General features: G+C 39.6%; 2 protein-coding genes, 1 long non-coding RNA gene and 1 pseudogene across 5 annotated transcripts; 2 read left to right on the top strand and 2 right to left on the bottom strand.

Moving 5' to 3' along the window:
• Nucleotides 1-806: 806 nt before the first annotated feature.
• LOC5518251 lies at nt 807-8,409 on the top strand. 3 transcript variants are annotated; one of them, XM_001638216.3, is made up of 7 exons: nt 807-964; nt 4,491-4,623; nt 4,946-5,224; nt 5,436-5,581; nt 6,129-6,240; nt 6,789-7,064; nt 7,455-8,409. In XM_001638216.3, exons 1-7 carry the CDS (start codon nt 925-927, stop codon nt 7,726-7,728), a joined length of 1,260 nt encoding a protein of 419 aa, XP_001638266.1. In that variant the 5' UTR covers nt 807-924; the 3' UTR covers nt 7,729-8,409. The 3 variants fall into 3 exon arrangements, with proteins under 3 accessions (XP_001638266.1, XP_032218830.1, XP_032218831.1); XM_032362939.2 differs by lacking the exon at nt 807-964 and adding an exon at nt 2,792-2,949; XM_032362940.2 differs by lacking the exon at nt 807-964 and adding an exon at nt 4,163-4,308.
• Nucleotides 8,410-16,144: 7,735 nt separating this feature from the next.
• On the top strand, nt 16,145-24,950 carry LOC5518250 (annotated as a pseudogene).
• LOC125562260 lies at nt 18,024-20,410 on the bottom strand. Its single transcript, XR_007307971.1, has 2 exons — nt 20,081-20,410; nt 18,024-19,274 (listed from the first exon to the last, which is right to left on the bottom strand). It is a non-coding gene; the product is annotated as an uncharacterized LOC125562260 (long non-coding RNA).
• LOC116601981 lies at nt 22,487-24,327 on the bottom strand. The gene is made up of 2 exons (XM_032362959.2): nt 23,468-24,327; nt 22,487-23,072 (listed from the first exon to the last, which is right to left on the bottom strand). The coding sequence occupies exons 1-2, from the start codon at nt 23,506-23,508 to the stop codon at nt 22,487-22,489; spliced, it is 627 nt and encodes a 208-aa protein (XP_032218850.1). The 5' UTR covers nt 23,509-24,327.
• Nucleotides 24,951-24,980: the final 30 nt, after the last annotated feature.

Genomic DNA, 24,980 nt, shown 5'->3' with positions numbered 1-24,980 from the left:
ATCGCGCGCGCAAATTGAATCACGCCATCGTTTTCGAAAGGTTCCGTTTTCGTCGTCCCCACCGCGCCGATAGGTTATCGTTTTCAAATTGTTCCACTCTGGAGATCGTTTTCAAATCGTTCCGTTTTCGGTTATTGTTTCGCGTTTACGTGTGGACGATACCCGTATCCGTAACAAAAATGTTGCGTTTTCAAACGAAAACGGATACGTGGGGACGGGGTCTTACTTGGCCTTAGAGAGCGGCGGTTTTCATCGTAAGGCATTTAGCTCGGTAATATAGCGCGGTTTGGAGAGTGCCCTGGGAACTAGAGGCGGGAATTCTCTTTCGGTTAGCATATATTTGGAACTCGTCCCTTCGCTCCTCGTCGGCAAATTTCTCTCGCTTCGCTCGAAAAAACTCAAGCCTCTAGTTTCCAGAGTAACCACCGTACTACGGGAATTTGAATATTTACACGAGCGACTGGGCAAGGCATAAGTAAGTGAAAGTAAATGTTCGCGTAACCAGTTTTTTCATACACTATTAATAAATATCTAAATATCGTGATGTTTAAACGCTAAATTGTTAATAATACAAAGCTGTCTGATATCATATACAAAATAAACCAAAGTTCGACATTTCCTTCTAAACTGTTGTTTCGGCGGCTTCATTAGAATTATCATTTTATACTTTTGTTATATCCAACACTTAAAATTCTCTCTAGGCCTGTTAAAAATGATTTTTGCTTACTTTGAAAAACTTTTCCCGTGACGTCATTAATTAAGTAGAAACTTCAAACGTGATCAAGGGGAAACCCCAAACTTTTACAAACACTTATTGTTTAACAATATCACACACGCGAAGGGAAAACCCTATTAGATCAATAAAGCTAACCGAGTTCACCGAGTTCAAGGAGAGAAATAGACTAATCCACATTGCTGTTGACAATGTATCCCATGAGGAGTTTGACAAACTCCATTTTAATCGGTAAGTGAGATTTATATCTATATAGATTTATATTTTGTTTCCGAAATTTTTATAACCAACCATAAAGCCGCTAACATCTTAAAATAAATGTCACGAGCGAGTTTATCAGACTTTACTACAAATTAAGATTTAGAATTCGAAATATCATGACTCGAAATGTCTAGGATTTGCCAGGAATCTTGAGAAATCTGGAGTGAAGTGAATTTTGGTGACTATAGCCGATTCAGCACATTTTGCGATGCCGGGAAAAAGCTGTCGATATACTTTTCAAGATCTAACCAAACTTGACGATGGCGGTTAAAAAAAAGAAACTCACTAAAGTATTTGTCCTGTGGGGGGAATGAAGAAAGCAGATTTATTTGCGGGGGCGCGCTTTCTGTTTACAAATCTATCGACACGAGCCAAACGTTCACCGAACGTCGAATACAGAAAACGGCTGTTGTCTTTGATAGCAGGTTTAGTCATTCTCTCTATGCAGGCTATGTTAATTGGAAATCAACTTTTCCGAGTATTTTAATAATTACTTATAATCTTATATAATATAATAGCAAGGTGTAAGGTTCTTATCTCAAAAATTTTGGAAAAGTTACTGTAACATGTATTATAATATTATTACTTAGCTGCTCGTATAACCGAGATTGCTAAACTTATCAGACATGATTAGATAAAAGACTCTTTAGAAGGTTATCAGCTGAGTAAAAAATATTTTACTGTGATAGATAGCGAATGATTCTTTTTCTGGATACGCGGGCACATGTAGTTTTTGCAAGCATTTATTTTAACTGGTCAAATACTATATCACGTAGATTTGGCCTGCGGTGACAGCACCATTTGCGATGTCTATTTTGTTAGGCTAAGTTCAAACGTCGTATTATTTGCGATGTCTATTTTGTAAGGCTAAGTTCAAACGTCGTATTATTTGCGATGTCTATTTTGTTAGGCTAAGTTCAAAGGTCGTATTATCCATGAGCCGTATTTTATGCAAATGCGTGCAAATGACGATAAAACAATCGGCTCGATTTATTTGCAGGCATTTCATTGAATACGACTCATGGACAATACGACGTTTGCACTTAGCCTAAGCTGTATCTTTCGCCGTGCATAAGTGCGGTCAAGCTAAAACCTTAGCTTACTTGACAAGTAACTCAACCAAAGTCAGCTTTCGTAGTGAATTTTACAACTGCTATTCTACAAAGCAATCGATACACTTGACCGATTCATAATATTAACCCTTACCAACGATTCTGAAAAAGCCTTACAGGATCCATGACCTTACACACCACTTCTATATCGATTATTATTATTCTATTGTAATTTCTCAAAGCCAAGAACACACGCATTTGCACGTGTGGCTTCTAAATGATTACACGGCATTTGCATGACGCTGATGTGACGTAGAATGATCCTGTGTAAAAATATACCCTGCCGGAAAGGCGTCTCCCATATCATATGACTGGAAACGGAATTCCTGTTTCTTGTTTAGAGGTTTCTCAGAAATCATAACTAGTATTGGAGGGCCAATTACACAATTCAAAGAGAAAAAAAAATCTAAACATCGATAAATGTTTCCTCTATCTAAATAGAAATAAAAGGTCATTTGTTCGTCAAGGTTACATTTTCTCGTGTTATTTAAAAAAAAATAATAAAGCTACCGGTCATTTAGCTCAAGCAAGACCTTGAGCGACTACCTATCATTTTATTTAAGTTGGTATTTCTTCTATGTTTGTTTGCAAAATGCTAAGCGTTAATAACTTTTCGTGGCTTTGACATTAGTTGCGTAATTTTCAAGGAAGCGTAGAGTATCTGAGTAAGAAATTATAAATAAATAGTTCCGGGAAGCCCCTCCCTAGTTTTCCCGGGAGACTGAATGCATCGAAGAGCAAGTGCTTCGTGTCTTAAAAGAAGCCCGTGTGCAAGTGTGAAGCGCGCAGGAAGTGACTTTATGAAGATAACTATGATAACTATGGAATCAAAGAACATATTAGGTGAGTTTATCAAGTTCTGGTGAACTTTTGCTAAATTCTTCTAGTTGATATAGGATAGGGCTAGTGTAATCCATCTGTTTTGAGGCTTTTCTTCCTAACAAATTCATATTACACTAATGCGAACACGGCTGCAATGTTCACAAATAACGAAGATCGTAAACTACCATTTAATAGCAAAGTTAGAAAAAAGGTGAATAATCAAACTAGTCCTATAGTGATTCGAGGGCATACAATAGATTTAGTATTGAGAATATCGAAACGATTTGGTTTATATACAGTTTTAAGGTGGTTTTCTTTATATTAACCATACGAGACCAATTCGGAGACGGACTGTCGGTTTGTATTGCGCTAATGGTTTGTTTATTTGTATAACATTTAAAAAAAATTAAAGATATCTCAATACCTTTACCACTAAACAAGTACGCCGTTAATTTCATTTCCTTTACTAGTAGAATAATCTGCTTATTTAGCTGCCTCCCTAAACTAACCAAGGTTGTTTTACTCTTTTCTCCAAGTAGAACGTTTTCATGCAAAAAAATAAACGTACTAAAGTGCATTTTCAACGGAGAAAAAAACCCCACTAACTTGAGCGAGCACCTCGACGCTTAGCGAGCATACCCTAATTTTCACAAATAATTCTAGGTCCGGGATAATATATTTTTACAGTTTGATGTTTTCCTTTATACAATGATATTTTCTGAAAATAAGCTTTTGCGTGAGTCCCGAAATAGATAAACAAAATAACTTATATAGGAATAACTTATTTTTATTATAGTAGTCGGACACGTAAATCGACAGGGTAAATACGGAGAGCGCAAAACAAGGCACAATTTCAACCAAATTAAAGGGAAATTCGTGGTTTATTATCAATATTGAGCCTAACAAACTCTGTCCCTCCTGCCCTAGTCACGGGAAACCGTTGCAGAGATGTTACAGTGCTGGCACGCTAACCAGAAATCTATAAAAAGACCTACATCGTTGCGTCACGTCCGCTTCGAAAGGTCGCTACATTTGACTTACTTTCTTCACTTTAATTGTTAACACAATTTGTAATACAGCGAATTTAATTAATGATTGCAATCCTAATTCTGTGTGAGTCATTCCTAAAAATATAGAACATCCTTGGAAAAAAATCCCCTATTTCTTAGTAAACATTTGTGTTTACATTAGTGGTAACATTACCATTCACGACAATTCTTAGGTCACGGGTTTTATTTCCGGAAAATCATAACAAAAACACTACTACGTACAAAACATACCAAATAGATCGGGGTTCCCCCTAAATATTATCGCTTACAGGTTATCGCTTATTGATAGGATTATTTGATGATGGAAGAGGGATGGTTTGTGTGAACTTGTGTGAGTTCAGAACGCCGTGAATTACTCTACTTTAGCACTCTTAGCAGCAAGAAATTCTGATCGACTTGCAGCGGTCATGCTTCTCGCTATTGCAAGCTTGACTTTGATCTCGCCTCCTGGGGAACTTGTCACGCTTGCAAACACTTGCCTGCCTTAATACTCTGCTTGTCGTTTTGTTGTAGCCGTCTTTGTTGTTCTTGTAACCTTGGCAACCACGAGTTATTCATGCTCGACGGAAGAGTTCGAAAACCAGGCACGATCATGTGTTAACTCCTTCGTAGATACATTCAAGATAGACAGTAATAGTGATTGTGGGTAAGTCTTATCTCAGGGGAATTTGTGCGTCTCTAGAATTTAGGTGCGCAAAGCACAATTGAACACATTTTTTTGTGTGCGCTATTGCAGACTTTCCCATGTGCACATGTCCAAACAAGATGGAATCTGTTTGCGATTACAAAGTATGAGTGCGCAGGAATAGAAAAATCTTTGAGCACACTTGCAAAGTTGTTTAGGTGCGTCTTCTAGTAGCGCAAGACAGAACAAGGGCTTTTTCAATAAAGAAATCCTATTTTTTTATCAGTCCATCTTATATATTTCTTGCTTTGTACACGCTAATGTTGATATTTCCTCTTCCCAGTTTAACATACAATGCGGCTGTCAGTTGCATTAACGAAAAAGTAAAGAATTGTCTTCGAAATGCCCGAAATGAAAGCACCCAGGCAATAAAGTTCCTGGCACATGTCTACAAGGCCGACAAGAACTTCTACTGCGAGGACGGGCTTCTCATGACCTTGGCTAACCACCGCCAAATAGCTCAGAAAGACTGTAGTGAAAAGTTCTTCAAGAAGACCAGGAAATGCAGTGGAAACTTCCTGAAGAAGTACAGGAAGAACAGAGGAAGCTTCAAGAATTGCAAGTGAGTTGGAGTGTATGGCGAAGATCTAAGTGTTCATATGCAGCATATGCAAGCGTTTATTTTTTAGATTTATCTGGTAGTTTCAGGGAGAAGTAAAACTAAGGGATGGTACGCGGAATTTCAGTTGAAACGATTGAGTTTCCGGCCATACTATTCTTAGCTGTCCTTTAGTGGAGAAACTCGTCACATCCGTGTTCGTACTCTGTTATAGGCGGTTTTTTGAAGCGAAGCGGTGCATGCTGCAGGCGGTTGAAAGCAATTGCAACACCTCACGATGGCAACAGGCGATGATAGCAGACTACAAACACAAGTACAACCCGTACTGCCCCGATAGACAGGACCCAGGCTCACACAAAGGTACAAGAGCATTTATAAATACTACGGGAAAACACGTGCAGTATATGCTCAATATACAAAAGTTCTTGGTTGCTAAGCCTAACACTTACCGGGACCGTATCAGGGGGGGGGGGGAGGGGGGATGCTGCTGGACTATTTCAATCTGACTTCTGGATTCTGATGAATTTCTTTCAAAGGCCTTTCGTTCTGATATTTTTTCAAACCTTTGACCTAGTTGCCTTAGAAAATGCTCTTATGTCACAACCCGGCATCCCCGAAGATGGGCTCCTCTGCGTCCCTGGCCATATTTGTCCAGTAACAAGTTGTAGAATAGTTCTAATGTTGTGTTCATATTTGTCCAGTAACAAGTTGTAGAATAGTTCTAATGTTGTGTTCATATTTGTCCAGTAACAAGTTGTAGAATAGTTCTAATGTTGTGTTCATATTTGTCCAGTAACAAGTTGTAGAATAGTTCTAATGTTGTCCAGTAACAAGTTGTAGAATAGTTCTAATGTTGTCCAGTAACAAGTTGTAGGAGTTCTAATGTTGTGTTCGTATGGATTCGCAGTTGGCGGTGGAGCGTTTGGGCGATGCACACAGAAGAGTTACGTGATCAAGTCTCGTGGATGTATTGCGTTATTTGTTCACGCAATACAGCAGAGCAGCGGACGCCATTGCAGGTATGAACAAATGAAGAATGGAGTTACGTTTTTTATCTATAAAAGTTATGTGGGCGCAGGGTATTCTCACAGCACCGAAAAACCGAATGTGCCACGAGTGAATGCCGACTGGAGAGCGAGCGGCAGCGTGTACCACTCTGATTTTCATCTGAAGCCTGAGAGCGAAAAGTCTATGGCTCCCAGGATACAATATTAGCTTGTTAAACGTTCAGCATGTATTGCAGAGCAGCGGCGTACCCATGGGGCCCGCCCTCCCTCCCTTTAAGCAGCAAAATACAGTAAATGTACGAGATATAAAGGAAAACATGCCTTTAAAGGGATTTTTGGGCCCACTACAACTGAAAATCCTGGCTACGCCGCCGCAAAGTATGTTAAAGTTGTAATACCCTTTCTTCTGTACCTGAGGCATCTAAATTACAGCATTTTAGTGGAAAACTAATATTTTGTTACCTGTGTAGTGGTCGCTCAAAGGGTGACCACCTAATAGAGGTTAACCACTGTATTGTCAATGCATGTGTTATTGACATTATAGTTATGATATTTTGTAGGAGCACGGTCAACAAAGTTCTCCTAACCTGTATCAAGAAGACTGTCAAGCGGTGTCTTCGCGGGACTCGAGATACAAAACAGCTAGACAGTGACGTGGAAAGGAGCCTTAATGGCCAAGCGATACAAAACCAATACTGTGAGGGAGGCTACCTCGAGACCCTCCCCCTAGATGCCGGACGGTGCTCTAAGGAGTACTTCGAGACCTTGCAAGGAAAGTGTAACTCGGGGTTTATTGCCAAGTACCGCGCAAATAAAGCTGATCCTAATCTTTGCTGGTGAGTACTTAATTCATTATTTTAGTTTGCACGGTTTAAATTCACACTCCAAACGAGGACATTTTTGTGCCCAAAAGTCATCGAAAAAAAAACGCAAAATCTTCTTGATTTGTCATTGTTTATTTTATTAATTTTTTTGGGGGGGGGCAGACATTTTCGCAAGTTTTCGATTTTTTAAATATTAAAACCGACAATTCAGCTTGTGTAAGATTTCCCGTAAGCAACGGAAAGGATGCGAGAATGCCATAGAGCCTTTCAGCGTTAATATTCACTTTGTAACAAGCAACGAGCAGAGAAAGCATCCATTTCCATCGGCTGATTTTCTTAAAGCAACTGTTTCCATATCGGATGAGTAACAAAGGTGTGGCTGACAGGGCTCTCTATTCGCAGGGAGTACAGCATGGTGAAGGAATGCGCTCGTAACATGACCTTGAATCACTGCTCTCTCACGGACGACTTGAAACAGCAAGTTGAGTTTGTCTATGGGGACTTTAATCCCTTCTGCAAGAACGCCAAAGACCCGGTGGTCTCTAACTTGGTCCCCGGTGAAAATAAGAGACGGACGACAAAGACTGGGACGAGTAGAGCCTCGAGTACTGCGCGTGGCTATAGGACAACAGTGCTGACCATGACAATCCTAGTCATGTTGATCACAATAAGATGAAAGCTCCACCCATTTGATAGACGATAATATATAATCGTAGACCTGTCTGGTCATAGGTCTGCGAAGGTGAGAACTCCACCGATTCACATAGACGATAATATGCACGTTCATCATGTCGGCGAGTGGATGAATATCAACGCTCTGCTCTATCGGCACCAGCATCTCCTCATACTGTGGAAAAGCCGAAGTTGTCACAATTCAACAAGGGATTTTTTTTTCAAGAGAAGTTCAGAGAGGTCAGGGGTTACTTCTTGAAAATGTACATAGGTTGCTAGTGGATAATATGGACTTAGAAGTGTAGTTATTTCAAATTCGTATGTTGCTCGATAAAAGGATTGAGGTAAACTACCTGGTTTGGTCGATCTCCTTTTTCTGTAGGGTTCTTGAATCTACCAAGAACAATTAATAATGTAAATGTACTTAGTTGAATTTTTAAACTCGTGTCTTACTTTTTCTGGGCGTGGCGTAAATACACAAAGGGGCAGCTTTACCTAATAGCGTTCTGATAAGGATTCCTGTGGTAGACCTGTGACGTCACATGCTTGACTCTTATCCGGCTCGCGGTTTATTACCACAGGACACCCAAACGCAAGTGACTAGGGAGGGAAGATGTGAATATCTTAAACTGGTCCATGTATCTCATACAGTATTTAAGTAAAAAATAAAAAAAATGATCCTTTATAAAATTGAATAAAATATGTAGGATTGTTGTTAACAAACAACATTAATGGGGAGGCAATACCCAGATTCCCAGGCTTGTCCCAGGCCTTTGAAAGGCCCTCCAAACGCAAATGTCTTATCGGTTACGCACAGCTCGCGGGGTCTTTTTTCACGCTTGTGTCTCTTGGAAATAGGTGTGTTTCTATATAATTGCAGTGATGCCGTTGTCATGTGCAGCACACTAAAACCTAGGTTTACATTGCTGCCTTCGCCTTAGTACTTCTTGCCAGTCACGCACGTGCATATAATATTGTTGTGCCCAGTAGTCCAAAAGCAAGCTACATTAAAATGAAAGTAATATAGAATGCTTCGTGTTCTTAGGTTTGAAAAAAAAATTCTGTTAATAAACCTTTCGTAAGCTACTCTCCTCGGATTTCTTAGGGGCATTTTAGATACTAGAGTTCATATTTTTCTTGGCACAGGCTTCTGGTGTGTGGGGGTCTCCAAATATAAATATGACGTCCAAAACTAATAAATCATGCGATTTGAAGTGTAGAGTCGCACACTGTAACGAAGCACTTCGTGATAAAAAATCTGACGAACTTTGTTACAAAAACTGACGCACCAATCATAGCATTATTGTTTACAATGATGGAAAAAGGCACTTTTTCCCAAGTGAATATTCTTAGAAACTAGTAGTGAATTATCTTATATTTGCTACAAGGAGGGACGGGGCTATCTGGTCACGTGACGTCAAATTCATATCTCGTTAAGAAGACTTGATGACTACCAAACTTGGGCAAAGTTGTCTAGGTGACATTATACGCACACAAAAAATTGTCAAGTGATGTGACGTCATCGATCGATAGGAAAATTCATATATCGCTTAGAAAAGACTCGACGACGATCAAAGTTGTCTAGGTGACATTATGCGAGCACACAAGTAGTCACGTGGTGTGACGTCAATTAAAAATACTTCTTGTAGGAAAGAAGACGAAAATCAGACTTGGGCAAACTGGTGGCTGATCTGTTGTGACGTTACAACAGATAATAATACAACAGATAATAATGCCCTATGCAAAAAAAGTATTGACGGTTGCTAGGGATTTTGTTGGGAGTTTTTCCACGGAAAACGTCATCACGTATGGCTCTGATGGGACCTCAATTTGCCATGAATAAGTGTTGGACCCTATTGACAGAATAAACACAATACTGCTATCTGAAAAATGGCTTCTGACTACTGTTGGCTAAAAATTAAACAAGGGCCGTTTCTGCTGGATTTAGATATTTATGTATTAAACGATATTGTACAGCGTAGGAACGAATTTTTAACAATCTTTATGTAAAGTGTGGTCTATTGTATCTCGATAATATGAGCAAGCTCCCCCAAGAGTACCCTGATGTCCATCGTGCGTTCATGGACGGCTTCCATGTGGTGCGGCGCACCGATATCTTTTGGGCTGGACTCTCCACTGATTTGATAATCGAGCAAGTTTTGATGCGAAGCCTGAAGACCAGTGGTGGATTGACCCACGGCCGCGGCATGACCGAGCAGCAGCGGTTAACATGGTTACTGGCGATGCCTGCCTGAGCAGAAACCAACAGGGCCATGCAGGAATTGACTGGAGTGCTGTATGATTCTAGTGAACAGAATAAGGACATGGGGAACTCCAGGATGGAGCGCGACATGTCCAAGACCGCAGTCCTTTCCATGAAATTCCTACACTTTGCAACATCATGACAGGTTTCCATGCCAGTGCGTCAGTCAATGTTGAAAATTCAAAGGAGATAGGCAGCAAAATCCTATCCACCATGTATGGATCGTCAACAAGAGAGCACACGTTCAAGCGAGCTGCACAGTCGGTCACCATGGCTGCAGAGTCATCGGTCAAGATAGGGAACGAACGAGGAGTTGTGGAGCAAGTGGATCCACAACTCCTGTTCCAACGCCTGATCCTTGTTAGCTCACCGGGAGAGCTAGAGTCTCTGTTTCAATACGAGCTCTGTAGACACCCCACCTCCCCACATTCAACGAGAAAGGCTCAGAAACCAGTTCTCGCAGAGGCTATCTGGGCAAGGTTAAGCGATGCCGCCAAACCGGATCCACCAGAGGCTGTGAAGTATGTCCTTGACGGAGGTGCGCTTGTTCACCGTGTTGCGTGGCCACTTGGGAGCACATTCAAAGAAGTCCTCGTAATGTACTACAAGTACATCACCAAGAGGTACGGGAAGCCATTGATAGTGTTCGACGGGTATCATTATGTTTCCACCAAGCCCATGACCCAAGAGAGAAGGAGTGCAGGGAAAGTCGGCGCCACTGTCACAATTACACCCGATACGAGGATCCCGATGAAGAAGGACATCTTTTTAGCAAACAAGAAGAACAAGCAGAACTTCGTTCTCATGCTAAGCTCCTTCTTGGAGGAGAATGGCTGCCATACGCGCCACGCAGATGGCGATGCAGATGTGCTAATCGTGAAGAGTGCTGTCGAGCAAATCAAGACAGCAAGACACAGTTCTTGTAGGAGACGACACTGACCTGCTGGTACTCTTGTGCCACTATGTACCCCATGATGGACACGCCCTCTTCTTAAGACCAGAGCCAAAAAACAACGCGAAGACGCGTATGGGACATAAAGCAAGTGAGAGAGGAGCTTGGAGCGCAGGTATACCACAACATGCTCTTTATCCACGCGCTTCTCGGGCGTGAAACCACATCAAGCCTCTACGGGGATGGAAAGGGCTCGTCCTTAAAGAGGTTCTCCGCATCTGAAGTGTTCAGACATCAGACGATGGTGTTTGATGATGAAGAAGCTAGTACTGAGGATGTAATCATCGCAGGTGAGAAAACAGTGGTTTCGATTTATGGTGGTAAACCTGGCCAGAAGCTCGACCAGCTTAGATACCAGAGGTACATCGAGAAGCTATCCTGCAAGAAATCCGTGATTCAAGCACAGAGTTTGCCTCCCTCCAAGTGATGGAATGAAAGGGTCATTCAAATCTGTCGTTTGGTGACTGAGGATGGCGCCTCGATAAAGAGAAACTGGAACCCATCAAGACAGACCTGCCCCCAGCCCCGCAGTCCCTTCTCCAGATAGTGCGCTGCAACTGCATGCAAGACTGCAGCAGCTCCCGCTGCTTTTGGCGTAAGAACGGCATCGAGTGCACACCCGCCTGTGGGCAATGCAAAGGGTCGGATTGCACAAATTCTCCGGCCATAGTTCTAGGAGAAGAATTGGAATAGTGAAAACCAGATCAAGCGCCCACTTGGTTTCCAAGTTCAAGTTTTCTCAAACAGATTTCTCAAGTATTGTACAAGAAGTGACACTGTGACTGTGAGCATTTTATGAAATTCCTTACTTTTTAACAATTCACAATAAAAATGCTTACTTGGTCACAAATCATGTTTTCTCAATCACTGTAGTTGTATTTAAACTATTTTAGCAATTATTTTATCTCTGACGCATTTATATCTATTTTTTCGTATTTTCGATACTTGGGCTTCCTGTGGTTTCTCATACAAGCTTTGTATTGCAAAATACGATTTCGTTTTTCGTGCCTTTCCTAAACTTCGATTTTTTGGGACTTTTGATATGTTATAAAGGAACCCTCATTGAATTAAATTCAGCAAAAAAACCTTTGGTTGCAATTAGTTCAGGGTTAAACCTTAATTTGACTGGACTATCAGATAGTGGGATTTTGCAGGGTTTACTGATGACCAATGGAAGAGTTGGACTGATATCTTTTCTATCGCAGCACTTCAAGGAATTCTTCCAGAAAAAGAATGCTGGAAATTATTTGTTAATGCATGCAAATTTTCGGAAAAGAAGATTTTAACATTTATATTATGCAATTTTTGAACAAATATGAAGAACTGTATGGATGAATTATGGTCATTTACGTGAATGTCTTGATGACTTTGGGCCAAGACACTTGATGACTTTGGGCCAAGTCAGGGGGCATCAACCACTTGAGTGTGCAGACTGGAGTGATGCAGTCACTGCAGAGGATATCAATTAAAGATTTTGCCGATGAAATAAAGTGTGGGATTTCTTTGGAAAAGAAGGAATCATTACCCACATTAAAAGATTTTTACAATGACCAAAGGCGCTACAACAAAATAAAAAACGTATACTGTACATGTATCATGCTTTTCGACATTTTTTCATGTGCTTTAAAGCGCTTAAACACGCACGCGCGCTATAAAAGGGAGGAACCCTGGTTAGCTCCGAAAAATCTGTCAATCAAGTCAGTCGAGTCAAGACATCAAAGCGTGCGGACGTGCCTCACGGAGCTCCCGACTAACCAGAAAATGAGTCGAGCTACAGTGCAAGTAAGTAAAAATTTGGTCTTTTTGTTATCAGAAACGAATTAAAATGCAACGGTATCTGTAGAATAAAAAGTACAATGTTTTACAGCAGAAAATACATATCTCAATCGTAATAGAAATAATTTTCTCCCCCTTTTACGCGAGTGCTAAAGTTTCCCCGTTCGGACTTAGGCATGTTTGAGGCTTTCTTTCGTCAATAAATCCTCAAAATTGTCGAAAAAAGTGTAACGAGTAGGTCCTTCTCCCTTTCTTATTTCAATCTCTTACGTATTTTAGATAACCGACGACGTGAATGAATAGAAACGAGTGCACAACTTCATTTGTGTCGCTCGTATTTAAGTCCAAGGAGAAGTTTTTTGCTTTCTGGCACTTGAGTTGTACATTTATCAAAGACTTATCCGCTTATGAAGTGCTTTACTCAATCTTTACCCAAGTTGCATCGATTTTCTCGTATGGTATTCATAATAACCACTCCGCTTCTCAGTGAAAAAAATGGCATTTGAGTTTTGTTAGGCAGTGCATAAAATGTTCTAAAAATAGAATAAGCTAATGCCTGTAAAACATTAATTGTTGCACTTAGATCATGTGTAAATAAAGCGAATATAATAATTGCTTTTCTTCCTTTTTTGGAGCCCAAGTTCCAAGCTTGCATCTCCTCAAACCACTTCTCCTACTACTACCAGCTCTCCACTACCAGTACACATGTTAATATTTGTTTATTAAAAATACCTGGATTAGGCGTGATCAAGTGTGCTTTACATGCACCGACTAATCTATGCAGTTTACAATAGAAACACAATAGAAAAGAATGTAAGTATGTAATCACTGTACCTGACGATTTCCCCCAAATATACTGTAATCCAGAGTAAATAAAAGAATGAAAACCATTAATAAAAACTACTTATTGTTTGAGTTGATTAGGCAGCATGCCTATAGTCATCCTAACATTGTTATCATATATGAACCAACACTGATGACAGTGACAGTCTCAAGGAGGAAGTAAGATGTGATGTGGAGGCTAATCCAGATTATGAGAGCAATGGGGATGTTGGTTTGTATTTTCAAGGATGCATCAAATCATCTTGATTTTATTATCTGCATTTTCCTAATATTACATGGAACTCCCAATTCCAAGCAAGAAAGTTAGGGGTATGTTCCTGTTCCATTTTCTCAAAACATAGGAATAAAAAAAACCTTGTATAGATTGTTTACTGTTTCATCTTTTGTATATGTTTTCACAATGATGGAAAAATAAACTGCATGGTTAGGAAAATTGCCTTTGTTATTGAATAGTTACACAAAATAGTTGTATAGGTAAGATGTGTCACCAATTTAGTATATTCAATATGTACATAAACCGAGATGTGTTGTTATGCATCATGATGAAAAGTATTTTGTAAAAATAAAGATACACATTTTAGGAACCTGGGCATATGGAGAGGGGCTATTATTTGATAGTAGGTCCTAACATGGCTTGCTGTCTATTTCAGATTTAGATTTCTGGAGCACATAGCCAGGAATTGTCAAGTTGGTGTGCCCTGGTACCTTGCATATACATGTCTTTAGCAAAAAGCATATCATGCAAAAAGCAAAATAAATTATATGTCTAATAATAAAGATGATGAACACACACCCTACTAAAGACATGTATATGCAAGTTACTGTATAAAAAAAACAAGTGTAGTCAAACAAATGTAGTATTGCTTGTTCAAGTGAATGAGCTGAATGCTCCACCCTAAATCCTACACAGGACACTAGAACATTGTTGGGGTGAGGCGTAGGCGATGATTCAAAGAGGGGCATTTTAATTGAGGTTGTATATCAGGCCCTTATGCCTTTGCCAAATATCTCCATATCATACCAGGGCTGCCTCACAAACATTAGCATACTGCCTCTGTGATCAGTTGATTCAAGGCCATGAAGCATCATTCTGAACAGTATAGACAATATAATAATTCTATTGTAGTCTTTATGTATATAATCTTACATGACATTTCAAAATTATGAGGAAAGATACACAAACATCTTACCTAATTTTGACACAGTATTTCACCACATTTCCAGATAATATAGTTGGTGAGTTTATCCACTTCATGGAGTCATCGCAAACACATTGCATCTGCACGCTGGCAGAGTGCCCCACAAAATGCGATGCATTCGGGTCAAAACAAAGACTACAAAACGAACACTTCCCTTTTTTAAATAGAATAGACTTAGTGAATAGATAAATTCATCGGACTGGCTTCCTGGGATTTAATCGAAAGCTATATAAAAGGACTGAAGGGTTGAGTTGCTTGAAAAGAGGGAGGAGCCTCAACGTGGATCAGTATAAGTCACATATCAGTGTTGATTACTCGAGGTTCGTGAGTAGTGCTTCAAGCAAATCGGATTTCTGTGTCGTTGAGGGTTGATGAACCAAGAAGGGATTTGCAATCTTTGTGTTGATCCTTAATTCTCTTAAGTCGACCTTTGTCTCCTGTAGAAAGCTCTATGTTGAACAGGGTGCTTCGGTCTCGAAAAGGATTTCGCCACCACTGCAAATGGCCGTTGCACTGCTTCTGGATCGACTCAAAGACCGAACTTCTGGCTTTGGTCTCTATATTTGGGGGTTGTTTTGCGAATGTTCTTTGGTCAGTGCGGAACATTACCAGATTTGGTTATATCGATCTTGCTACTTAATTATGCAAATATTCAAAATGTCCGCGCGGAGTTTGAAACCGGAATTTGTTTTGTTAGCGAGACGTAGCGTTGCAGATCGTGAGCATATCAATAAAATTCCTACTCTATATCAAGTGTGGTATTTGATTTATGAGCTCCTGTGTTAGAAAGTAAAATATTGTTTAAAAAAGTTTTGGAAATTGTCTGTATTTATAAGTGACTGACTGAAAAACTGACTCGTTTAGTAATGTTTACGTTTAGAAAATTAGCCATTTGAATGTAATGGACCAAAATTAACGGCTTAGGACCTTGACAGGATTAAACTAGGATAAATGAGGATCATGGCATACTAAATATTTTTTCCCCACAAGCCGAAATGTGTGCCCACAAGGTATGGTGAAATTTGAAACAGCGGAAGTTGTAATGTGAGCCATAGTACGGGGCCAGTCATAAGACCGAAGACCCAAAGCCGTAGATTAGCGCTGTGGATCAATGGAGAAGGACGCGAATCAACGACACGTTAGATATATTCAGCATCGATGCAGAGTTTGCGGCAAATACCTTAAGAAAAAGTTTGTGGCAAAAAGGCAGGGGAAATTTCTTAGGAAATACTGCAATAAGGTGTTATTCAAAGAAGAATTCCAAGAGCACTGGCGTGTAAACGTTACACAAGAAAACGAAGACGTTTTCCCTGAACTACTTTGCCGTCCCTGCGAAGGAGCACTTTACCGATAGCGAAAAGGAAAGGAACAGCCACCAATATTGAGAAGCTGGACCCCTCATACGGAAGAAGGCTGTTTTTGCGAGGCAAAACCTTCAACATCAAGAGGAAAAAAGCGAGGGTTAAGTGAAGAAGATACAGACAGTGGAGAAGAGGCCGAGGGTGGTACGGATGGTACCGATGTTGACTTAAGAACTATAACTGAATCTTTGCCGTTCCTTAACTCAGACCAAGCTGGGAAAGTTGCTAAGCAGCTCTCTGAAAGACATGGTTTTATTTTGATATCGAAGTCGGACATTGACAAATCCCTTGTTGAGCTACCAAGGTCTGATCTGTTGCAGATAACCGAGGCTATATTTCGCAATGAGAGACAGGGTATTAAATTAGACGCATCGCGATGTAGCCAAACCTACAAAAACATACAGAAGCTCGTGTCGTTAGATTCCTCCGAGTGGAGTGCAAGGCGCAATTCTGTAATCAGCAGTGCTCTGAAAGGGCTGTCTACTCCGGAATTGTCTATTAGCAGAGAGGCGTCCAACCTACTCGAGGCAAGGAAAGCAATTGCCAATGACCAACTTTACTCTCTTGTGCATCCTGGCTTCATTGGCCCTATTTCCTTTTCGTGTAATCTGCTTATGTATTCAATCGCGCGGAGTAAGCTGTGTTGTAATGTTTATGGAAAACTATACCCTGGGGGGTCTTTTGGAAGCTTGAAAGCATGGCTGGACAAGCTAACTTTGAAAATTCCCGAATACCCTGCGGGTGACCTCCTGACCGCAATAGACAACGACCAAGTACTGATAAAAAAGTGGACAGTGCGCAAAGAAAACCGCGCACAGATCAGTATTCTCACAAGTGTGTGCACGACAACTTTGAATCCAAGCGGAAACCTCCAGCAGGACAGAGAATTACACCCAGGGTAATTATTATTTTTTCTTGTAAAGTGTAGTCATTAGAACTATTATAGTGGAGAGGGGGGGGGGGGGGGAGGACACCAAAGAAATATAAACAAATTGTGTCAACATATCACTGATAAACAGTTTTGTCCTTGTCACGTGCACTCTGTTCATTCTGCGCACTCTGTTCATTCTTGTCGTCCATCCTCATACTTATGTTGTTAGTTAACTCTCTTATATGTCCACTTCTGTGATGTGTGTGTAAAACTCCAAGCAATTTTAATGCCATAACTTAAAAGACAAAACATCTATGTAACTTTTTTTTTATTTTGGATATAGGTAGTAAGCTGTTATCACTCTGCTAAACAATCATGTGCAAAAAAAAAGGGTACAGATTTTGTAATTGGTATTTAGCAACAGTATTATTTTTGGTAAAGCCATAACTGCTGGTACTTTTAAAAATCCTACCTCAAGTGGCTTTGTCTTACCCTTGCTCTGCAATCATAATATGACCTATATACTTTATATTGGTGTTTTTTTAGTAAATGGGATAACCGCTGCAAGCTTGCAAAGGAAAATCCTTCTATGATCCCTAACCTTGTGGAGGAATGCACTCTCACCCAAGAACAACATAACCTTTTGCGGCAGGAGGTATGTTGATTGAGTATATTTGTCATTACTTTCCATTATGAAGACACAGATGTACCAAAAGTCAAAGTCAGTGAGAGCCTGTACTTACCATTATTATGGTATTTAAAATATTCAACCCTGTACCATACTATGTGTAATAATAATAATAATAATAATAATAATAACTATTAAAAATCACAACTGCTGCAGTTTGAGAGCACAATTCTCGCAGGATTCAATGAAGAATTTTCTTTTATTATTGAAAGACAATTGAAATAAGGAATCAAAGAGAGGATCTGTAGAATTTGGCAAATTGAATGATTTATACTCAGAAAGCTTGTAATCAAACACTTAATGATTTCTTCTGCAGTGAATTGTTTGCTCCATTTTTCTGTTTTTCTTTTAGAATAAAAACCTCATCCAGGATCTCCTTTACAAGATTGCCAAGGAGCATACCATCATTAATGGTGTTCCAAGGGATGACATTGACCAGAGGGTTGAAGAAATAAGGGTGAGGGAAGGAAAAAGAGTTTGTCCATTATGTGAAACCATGATGGACAAGAAGAAGAGAAAGTGTGTGCAGTGTGGTGCAAATCTAAAGGAAGTAGAGAAGGAACTGAATGGAAGCTCCATATTGGGGACAGCACTGGTTGCACCAACACGGCAGTATGATCATCGCGTGAAGGAGGTCCATCTAGGCTTCAGGGTAGACGAGGTCAGCAACACAGCAACTGTCTACCAGGAAGACCAGCTGTCTGAAGTCTACGATGAGTGGTCCCACATATCGAGCAACCATCCAGACAATCCACCCACTGTAGCAGCTGCAGACCCAGTGTTTGTCAACCCAAATTCATTTGAGTCGGTGAAAATAGTTCTAAGGAAAGTCGGCTCCGCTGCAAGGATAAAACGGTACCATCCAAATGACCCAAATGCACGAGAGTGGCTGTCCATTACAATGGATGGTCTTCCGTATCTGGTCTCCAGGGATGTTGTCCAGTCTGTTCGTCTTTGCTCTGCATGTGGGGTTGAGTTATTGGCTTCCGAGACTCAATCACACTTCTTGGAGAAACATATTGGAGAGACAGTAAATTTCATTAAGGAATTTGACTGGGCCTTTATTAGAATTGGGAAGCTTCACATGGAGATGAACATGGCACGGTGCATCATGTCTGTCCAGTGGGATGTGTACATGTCTTCTCTTGCTCATGAACTGGGCTTTATGTCTGAGGCTGCTCAGAAGTTTGCCAAAAAAGGGTCAGACCATCACAAGACTATGTCTATCATGAAGGTGGCCCATATTGGTATTCTCAGCGAGTTGTTGGTTCCCTATGTAAAGGCACAGATGCAGACAGGAGGTATTATGTCGGTGAATCACTTCCTTTACGAATGGATTCCTGCTTACGCCTGGTGGGATCCAACATATCGTTATATGTTCTCAACTACATGGAGATACCTCATGGCACTGCAGATGTTCAGGATGGGGGTGAGGCGCAACAACTCACAATACATCTACACAGGGCAGTTGGCTTTCGCACCCCTATTTCACAGGAATTCAGTTTCCAAATATGCTCTTATTGAGTTGTATGACAGGTAAGCACTATACAACTATGTATTAAGATGAGCTCTAAAAGCATTGCTGCCTTGCATTATCCTGTTTTGAAACAAAAAATAATGTTTTATTAACTAGGAGTGGAAACATGAACCAGATGCAAATGAATGTTTTATTACACCAAATGTTCCACCTATCAACACAAAAGGCTCAAATAGTTGTGTTCGTAAACCAGAAGAATAAATACAATACATTTTTTATAAGAACCTTTTTTATAAAAACGTCCAACCTGAGATTTCACCAAATTTTAAGAACATGCTCAAATATTTCATTATATATAGTCCTGATACATTCTAAAATGAAGAATCAAATTGTACTTTTAGTAACAACCTAATTATTGCTATTGATTTTACTGTATATATTCTTATATACATTTAAGAACATCGTTAAGAACATATTCAGCCTTAAAATGCTCCATGAATAAGCACAGCTCAGCCTCAACTGAAAATTAGATGTTCTTAGATAAAGAAAAAGTACACCAAAAACTGGTATTCGACTCTGCCAAATTTTCGTCTTTAATAAGATTTCTTTAGGGAAGACTAGCAGTTGTCTAGTAGAGTTGAATAGCAGCTATTGGTGTATTGTAAATTTTCAATCCAGATATACTTAACTTATGTGCTTTAGTTTTCAAAATATACCAGAGGCATGTGTGTCTAGTGCATAGCTGTCAACCCAACTTGGACAGAAATCGGGTGAAATACAGTAAATATGTGGAAAGAGATCCAATGTGGGTGAATACAGAGAATGTATGAACATTCTCACAAAAATATTTAGGCTTGTGATGAGGCCCAAAATCTTGTGACACCTACCTAATGCGGGTGAGTTGACAGCTATGTTAGTGTACATACCCTGGAGTTGTGACTTTCTCAAGCAACCCTTCAAGCAATAGTTGTCGTAGTTATCATAGTTAGTAAGGCTAACAACATAAAAACATGCTTACATACAATTAAGCAAGCTAAACAAAATGGCTGCTAGTCTAATTAACAATCTGCTTACCAAACGCAGACTCAGGCCACAGGAAGCCCAACAGCAACAAATATCATATCAGATATCAAACCAATTTAACTAAACACTAAACTAACTGCATTTCAGGGATTTTGTGTTATCCTTTTTAACCTGTGGTCATGTACAGCATTACCATTATGAATGTCTTATATCAAATTATTTATTTAGTATTGATAGGGCATCCTTTCCACCTAAACTGCTGGACTTTGTGCAAAGCACAGAATCCATTAGTACCTCTGGAAACAAGAGTAAAGGAGAGGATATGGATGCTTGTTTGAGGAGATCAACAAACAGTCAAAAACTTGGCAGCATGGCAGCATGGTGGCTCTCGACTGGCTAAGGATATTTAGGAACCTAGGAAATCTTAATAAGGTACTAGTGAAAAAATGCGTTGAAAAATCACGCAATCAAAACACTTTTACCTATTAAGTCATTACTTACAGTATATAGTTCTGTTTTTCTTGTGAAGGGAAATACACTTACTGGACATTATCAGGTCTGTTACTGGAAAAATATCTGATTCCGAGGCAGAAATATTCAGACTTTTTGAAACCTGTTGTGCATTCATAAAGTACCACAACAAAAACAACTAGAAATTATTTGTTCATTGACTACCGGCCTATTTTGTTCTTCTCTTATTCAAAGTTTTTTTTTAATGAAAATCTCCAATTTTAACTTTGCACACTGGGCTCATGCTAGTTACTGGCCTGAAAATTTTTTTTTGAGTTGCATAATATTTTAGATCAGAGAGTGGCTCCTTTCAGTTATTGGACTGAGGGACCCCAAGGATGACTCTCCAAGGAGGACGTATGACTTTGGCGAAGAAGTCACAGCATGGAGGGTGAAGCTCCGGAGAGAAAGGTACAAATTCACTGTAGCATTAAATTTGATGAGACTTTAATCATCTACATATTTTAGTGCAAATAAATATCTCTGAAGTGATCGTTATACAATGCAAAAAATATGTAGGATTGTTTATAATCACTGAATGTTACTGAACTGTTTATAAGTTTACAGTGTGATGCATGTTTGTTTTTAAATATTAAGTCAGGATATCCAAATCACATAAAAAAAAAAAACAGAGGGTATCTATCATGTTTTGAAGCATACTGTATAGCATTTATTTTACAATACTGACTGGTTTGTAAAGTTATGTCATTCAAATACATCTTAATTTTAATTATTTCTGGGAAAAGTAGCTAATGATGCTATTTTCCATGGTGGACTACAAAGCGATATTTTTTTCATCTTTCTTATTTTTTTCTACCACGAAAGCAAGCATAGTAGAATGTCTTTCTATCATTGTTGGTTTTCTTTGTGGTGCTTTATTCTATCAATAACAAACAACAAAATATTGGAGGCACACTTGTATAGTCAAATTTTGGGTAAATACAGTTATAGTTTTCTGACATTCATTATTTTCGTTAGCCAGTTTTCTCATTAACCTGTTTGCATGACTTTTATTTTTACAGCTATCTCATGCCTACAGACAAACGGCCACTTTGCTCGATCGATAGAAAAGAGCTTGATCCCCAACTGGTGGACTTCGAGCAGACCCTGATGAGCAACCGCTACAATCTGCTAGTGGACAAAATGGTAAAAGGCAAAGAACGAAGAGATATCATGATTAGACCACTGTATGTGACCAAGGAGGAGAGAAGTAATGCTGAGGATCTCAGTAACCTCTCCAAGGCGGCACTCCTCATCAGAATTGCAGATAAGATAGTGTTGATTAGTACTGATGTCCTGAAGGATGATTTTAAGGACAAGCTACACTGTTTCAAGAGAAGGGTAGATGCAACAAAGAAAGAGACGCTAGTGTCTTTCTGTGAGGAAGTAGAGTATGAGCTTGAACAGCAGTTAGTCTTAGAAAGTGCATGTCACATAGAGAAAGTTTCTGTTTCAGAGGGGTGAATAGTTTTCTTCAGTAAAATAACACACTGAGACAAACTGGGGGGTCACCCCTTTTTTTTATCAAGAGGCTCCCAAATGCCACCCTCCTACAGCCTTAATCATTAGCTAGAATACTAATAGTACATAGCCTCTTTTTTTAGGGGAACATGTTGAAAGGACACATATCTAAACTACGGAATTTTAATGATTCTTCTATAAAAGAAGTACAGCTGCAAATTTTAAAGGGTTAATTATCTTATTATATATATTTTTATATATTATATTATTAAGGACTACTGATACTGTAGTTCTGCTGAACAAGTGAATGTCTAGAGTTCAAATCATAATGACAGCACTTAGTCCCTTTCAATTTCTTGACCAATAAAAAGAAGTGGAATATCACTGTCTTGCACATATGTCAGCTCAACCGGTGGATGCAACCTTTGCAGAGGCACATCTTGCTCTAGAACTTGTGCTGGTGGGCTCTCATTTAGCACCCCAGCCACAGCGTCTGGAATAATTGCTTTTGGTGGCAGTGTCTTGTTGGCCACACCTAAGACATTTGCCAGACTTTCATGCATGTTTACTCTATGTGGTGTATCCTCCAGCGGTGCCACGCCCATTGAGCTCAGCTCGGCATTCTGTACTTCTTCAGAAGTGGAGGTATCGGTCAAGTCAACAATCTCCTGGTGTAATGTGGGCCTTAGCTTAGCACTTGTATATAGCTTCATGTATTTATCTGATCCCCACACAAATCGTTTCCGTGGGGTTTCAATTATCATAAATGCATCTGCCCCAGACATAATATTTAATTTCATAAAATTCTGGAAAAGAGTTGCCTTTCTCTTAGAGAGTGTGATGGCACGCCTCTTGCTGTCTTCAATGTAGCAATACTTCTCCTTGGAGCGCTTGGTTTTCTTTTTTGCAGATGAAAGGCCACTGCTGCATGCAAATAAAGAAAAGTAAGCAACAAAAAAAGTCCTTAATAAGAAAAGACCCACTTTTGGCCGCCAAGTGGGAGGGGGGAGGGGGTTGTGCGGGCAACCCCTGTGTATGCCCTGCATCCCTCCGTAACCCCAATAATATCTTCAAAAGTTGTAAGAAAACTACCAGTTAGCTGTGCCGCTCAATTTTCTTAATATCACTCTATTGCCCCCCGTGATCGGTCACGCTTCGCATTTATTATTTTTCAATGACTCTGGTAATGAATTGCAAGCATAAAGTAGAAAATGATATGATTCAATGCCGTTTTCCTACATACCAACAAACAGCATTGATAACTCGCCAGAAAATCCTAATCACACGCCCCAAAAAATAAATAAGATGGCTTTACTCACTTGATCTCGGGTCGGCTCGAACTTGGCTTCGGCGAAGACATCACTAGCGCTTAAAACTTCTTTTAACTTCTTAGGCCAAGTCTAATTTTCCCGCTTCTTTTGCCGCGCCTTTTCATCTGTCAATCTACTTTTGACAATATAACAAAGGCTTGACTAGACGGGTGACATAGGAATAGAGACAGGACGTTCCATAAAACGCGAGCAAAATAACCGAAATTTGAGGTGCCTCGTTCTATTATAATATCTGTGAACAACTGTCATGGCAAAGAGAGGTAAGAATAATCGATCTTCTCTATAGGAGAGAACATCAGATCTAGGACTCTTATGTTATCGTGATGGAAGTAACAATATGCTCGCGGTTGAATTTCAATGTTATTTGCAGGCATAACTAGTGGAGAACTCTTGGGATATATTGTTGAAATAAGCCATGGAAAAATAAAGGCGTAAGTTATTAGGTGTATTTGCCCAAATAATGTTATATTAAAATGTTCGTATTGCCTCTTGATTGTTATTATCTCCTATCTTAACCAAAATATCATAAATATCTTCAATATTTTCAAAGCTCTTTAATTCCTTTCTTGTAGCCTTGTTTTTTGAAACAAGTTTTCAATTGAGAGTGGAGGAACTGGATGCCTTAAAATATATGGAGTACGGAAGTAGCAAGTGGAGGGGGCCACAGGGGTGACCTTTCCCTCTACCAGTTAAAAATACAGTAAATGTATGGGACATTATTTGAAATACAGGGTGAAAATGCCTTACAAGGTTCTTTTGGGCCCCCTCCAATTTAAAATCCTGGCTACTCCCCTGTGGAATTTGAGGTGGTTTGGGGACTAATTGGCACTTTTATTAAAAGCTATCACCAGTTTGGCATCAAACTACCAATTGGGGCTTATGTACAAGTTTCGAGGGAGGATGACAACACATTTGATAAGACAGCCGTGAAATGCACGGTTCCCCTCGACCTGGAGAAGAGGTATCTCTGCCAGGTCATGACAAGCAAGTCAAGGAGAACATCATATGCTGTACGGGACAAGGTCGGCCAAACAAAGAAGGATTTCACATTTCAAACAATATGCTTTTGTATTGCTTTTTTCTTAATAAAATACTAGAGATAGCCAGCAAAAACAATCAAGTGTTAATGTCAGTGGAATCAATACTAAAACTAAGGGCTAGCAATCTAGGAATAACCAACAAGAGTTCACATTTGAGTAACAATCTGTGGCCTTAATAAAAGAAACTTTAAAACCCAAACAAATCCTTCAAAGTTTGCCATTCCGGCAGGTGTTCTGAACTGAAGTCTGTACAAAATAGCAAATATTTTTCATTGTAATGGCTTTATTGACTTCCAATAACTTCCAAGGATGGACCAAGACAATTATACAGCATCTGAAATTAGTATACAGCAAGGGTAGAGTTTATTTTCTGTGATTTTTCTCCTGTACAAACAGGTATGTGTATCTAATAAAGACGGCTGTCAAGAAAATCGCGTGTTATTTGAGCTCGACATGGGGTT

This window comes from Nematostella vectensis, chromosome 1 (assembly GCF_932526225.1).
Source record: "Nematostella vectensis chromosome 1, jaNemVect1.1, whole genome shotgun sequence".
Lineage (NCBI taxonomy): Eukaryota > Metazoa > Cnidaria > Anthozoa > Actiniaria > Edwardsiidae > Nematostella > Nematostella vectensis.
Note: the sequence above shows the minus strand (reverse complement) of the source record. Positions and strands in the feature narration are given on the sequence as shown.

Bases quoted from the DNA above. Each gene is read 5' to 3' on its own strand.
- LOC5518251 (XM_032362939.2), top strand. From the start codon at position 2,832: ATGCATCGAAGAGCAAGTGCTTCGTGTCTTAAAAGAAGCCCGTGTGCA. The intron at 6,241-6,788 runs GTATGAACAAAT...GATATTTTGTAG, and splicing joins AGCAGCGGACGCCATTGCAG to GAGCACGGTCAACAAAGTTC. The intron at 7,065-7,454 runs GTGAGTACTTAA...CTCTATTCGCAG, and splicing joins GCTGATCCTAATCTTTGCTG to GGAGTACAGCATGGTGAAGG.
- LOC116601981 (XM_032362959.2), bottom strand. From the start codon at position 23,508: ATGTCTTCGCCGAAGCCAAGTTCGAGCCGACCCGAGATCAA. The intron at 23,073-23,467 runs GTGAGTAAAGCC...ATTTGCATGCAG, and splicing joins TCGAGCCGACCCGAGATCAA to CAGTGGCCTTTCATCTGCAA.